Here is a 2657-nt window from a genome sequence, read left to right on the forward strand (position 1 = left end):
TGGCTCAGTGGTAGAGCGCTTGCCTTGCATGCATGAGGCCCTGGGTTCGATTCCTCAGCACCACATAAGCAGAAAAAAAAAGCCGGAAGTGGCGCTGTGGCTCAAGTGATAGAGCGCTAGCCTTGAGCTGAAGAGCTGAGGGACAGTGCCCAGACCTAGAGTTCAGGCCCCACCACCGGACCCCCATTTCCCCCCTGCAAAAAAAATTACAAAAACAAGTAGTTCTGTGTAATTCTCTAACAGCCTGGTATTTTCTACCTATCTACTTGTCTCTATCAAATATATGTTCCCTCCAAAAGACCATGGTTCAGTTTATTGAAACTTTATAAACTTTTGAGCACATTTTATTGTAAATGGAATAAAAGAAATAGGATGTGTAGATTTGAAGGATTTCAGTGCACTCTAACTTACTGGTTCAGAAGGAAGGAAAAAGCAAGCTAGATTTCACATTAAACTCCACCCAGACTTCAAGGTCTAAACTACTTTAGGAGGATTAACTATTTCAGAATTGAAACTTCATCTGATCTTCATATCTCAATTACAAAATTCCTGTTAACTACCTAATGACAAAACTCAACAGAAATCAAACTCTTCTTTAACAAAATAAAAGGACACAGACATTTTAAACAAACAAATATACAAAGGATACAAATCTCTTTTAGCACTCCAATGTTTTGCTGCACCCTAGCTTCCACATCCTCAGCAGAATCCTTTCTTCTTTTAGTGCACTCTCTTACAGGGTCCAAGAGCATCTGAGGTTGCCTTTGGCCCTTTCTCAATATGAGAACTTATCCCTAATCCCTAAAACTCACTACTTGATTTGTTTAGTGATTATTCCAACTGAAAAGTTTGGGGAAAAGTTGCCTGTTTTGCTCCTTACTGTCTAGTTATTTCCAAGCTCATACTATATATATACTACATATATACTATATGTATACTACATAGAGTATACATATAGTATATTTATATATTAAGCTCAATTTATCTATATGGACATATATAGGCAGGCACACACACGTACGTACACACACACACACGTTTAGTCCCAAGGTCTCCATTCTTAAGATTTATTACTCCTTCGGCTCTCAGCACATTCCCCAAGTCCTTGCTTCCATTCTAGATTGAGTTCTTCTTTCTATACCTAAAGATTGACCTCTTTAAATCTCTGCTTGTTTTTTTCTTCCAAAATTTACATCCTTTTTTCTTCCTAAGGATTTCCCTCCTCTTTACCTTCCCCTAAGGTAGTGTAAGATGTGTTTGACCCATCCAATCTATCCTATCTCCACTACTGCATCACTTACTTGATAAAGCGAGAACGATTTCCAACTATACCGAATTCCTCTTCCTCTTCTGAGCTGGACTCTGAGTCTGAATCAGGAGGCTCAGTGCGAAGCAAACGGTGGCTGCTTGGGCCTTTCTTGGGTTTCTTTCTCCGGCTGTCCGCAGCCAAGCCAATCAATGCATTGAGCTCTTTGCGCTTTTTCATCTTCTTGTGTGGGGTGAGTGGAGCACCCACTCCTGAGCTGCCAGGTTCGTACCCGACGCCCAATTCTCTTGCTACTTTGACGCTACCTTCCAGGGTGGGAAATCTTGGGCCAGAGGCCTCTGATCACTCCCACCCAGAGGTGGGACTGACCAGATCCGCTGGGAGTTGGAGAACAGAAGCCCAAAGGAAATGGGAACTCAGAAGGGGAGGGGAAGTTACATAGAGGTGGTCAAGGAGCCCGTGATCCAAATGGACAAAACCCTGGGCATGGAGTGTCAGTTTAGAGTGAAAAGGGGCAATTTTTATCTTCCAAAGACTAATAAAAAGTTATGTCAGTTACTCCAGATAAGCGGCCAAAAGTATTTGCAGGGGCTGGGGAAGGAAGGGCATACGGAACACGTACTTTGGACCTCCGGGAAGGGATTTGCAATGGAAAGCGAAAAGAAACTTGTTCTTGAATGGGAGGAGAGGAGGAGACGCAGAGCACAGTGGGAGCTCGCTGGTCCTCGGCTGGAGGTGGCGGCCGGAGGAGGCTCAGCAGCCACAACCCTGACACCGCCTAGACGCCAAGAGAAGGTCGAGGTCAGGGAGCCGGCTGGAGCTTGGGATGCTACCGTTCTCTGGCTTCTGTCCTGAGTCCGATGGGAGTCTGGTTCGGAGCCGGTCCCGTGCCCGGGGAAACGCCAGCCCTGCTGTCCGGGCCAGCGGGGGGGGGGGGGTGCGGTGCGGAAGGGGCGGCCGCTGCTCTGCCCGCCTGAAGCGCTCCAGCGGAGTTTGAGATGTTCGGCAACTCACACGCGCCGCCCCCTCTCCAGCCGCGACTCCGGCCCCAGCTCCGGCCGCGGCTGCTCTCGACACACTGGTGGCGAAGGCGGCGGCGGCGGCCGCGGGCTCCAGACCCGGGCCATCGCTCCGGCTGCAGCTCACTTCCCCTTTGGCAGCGGCCACCGGCACCGCCTGGCAGTAAGCCGCGCCCTCATTGGTCGGCCGTTGGTCAACGTCATGGCGAAGAGCGCGAGAGGAGTCGGGGGCGGGGCGTTAAAGGGGTCCCGGCTCCAGTGAGGGCCAGGGTCAGCCTCTGTGTGTGGGAGGCCCCGCCCCCAAGAGCGCCACCTGATTGGCAGCTAATTGAAGTGGGCGAGGCCAGGCGAGGCTGGGCGGGAAGGGAAAT

The 2657-nt window shown here is 49.7% G+C and overlaps 1 protein-coding gene across 1 annotated transcript in view; it reads right to left on the bottom strand.

Annotated features, from left to right (window-relative positions):
• The window catches only part of Efcab14 (EF-hand calcium binding domain 14), a 39856-nt gene extending 37444 nt beyond the window's left edge, over nucleotides 1–2412 (bottom strand). Inside the window, exon 1 of the mRNA XM_013016796.1 lies at nucleotides 1302–2412. Coding sequence (XP_012872250.1) covers nucleotides 1302–1486 — 185 coding nt within the window. The 5' untranslated portion in view covers nucleotides 1487–2412. The remainder of the gene's footprint in view (nucleotides 1–1301) is intronic.
• Between the last annotated feature and the right edge of the window lie 245 nt (nucleotides 2413–2657).

The sequence above is a fragment of the Dipodomys ordii genome, unplaced genomic scaffold, assembly GCF_000151885.1.
Source record: "Dipodomys ordii isolate 6190 unplaced genomic scaffold, Dord_2.0 Scaffold33, whole genome shotgun sequence".
Classification (NCBI taxonomy): Eukaryota; Metazoa; Chordata; class Mammalia; order Rodentia; family Heteromyidae; genus Dipodomys; species Dipodomys ordii.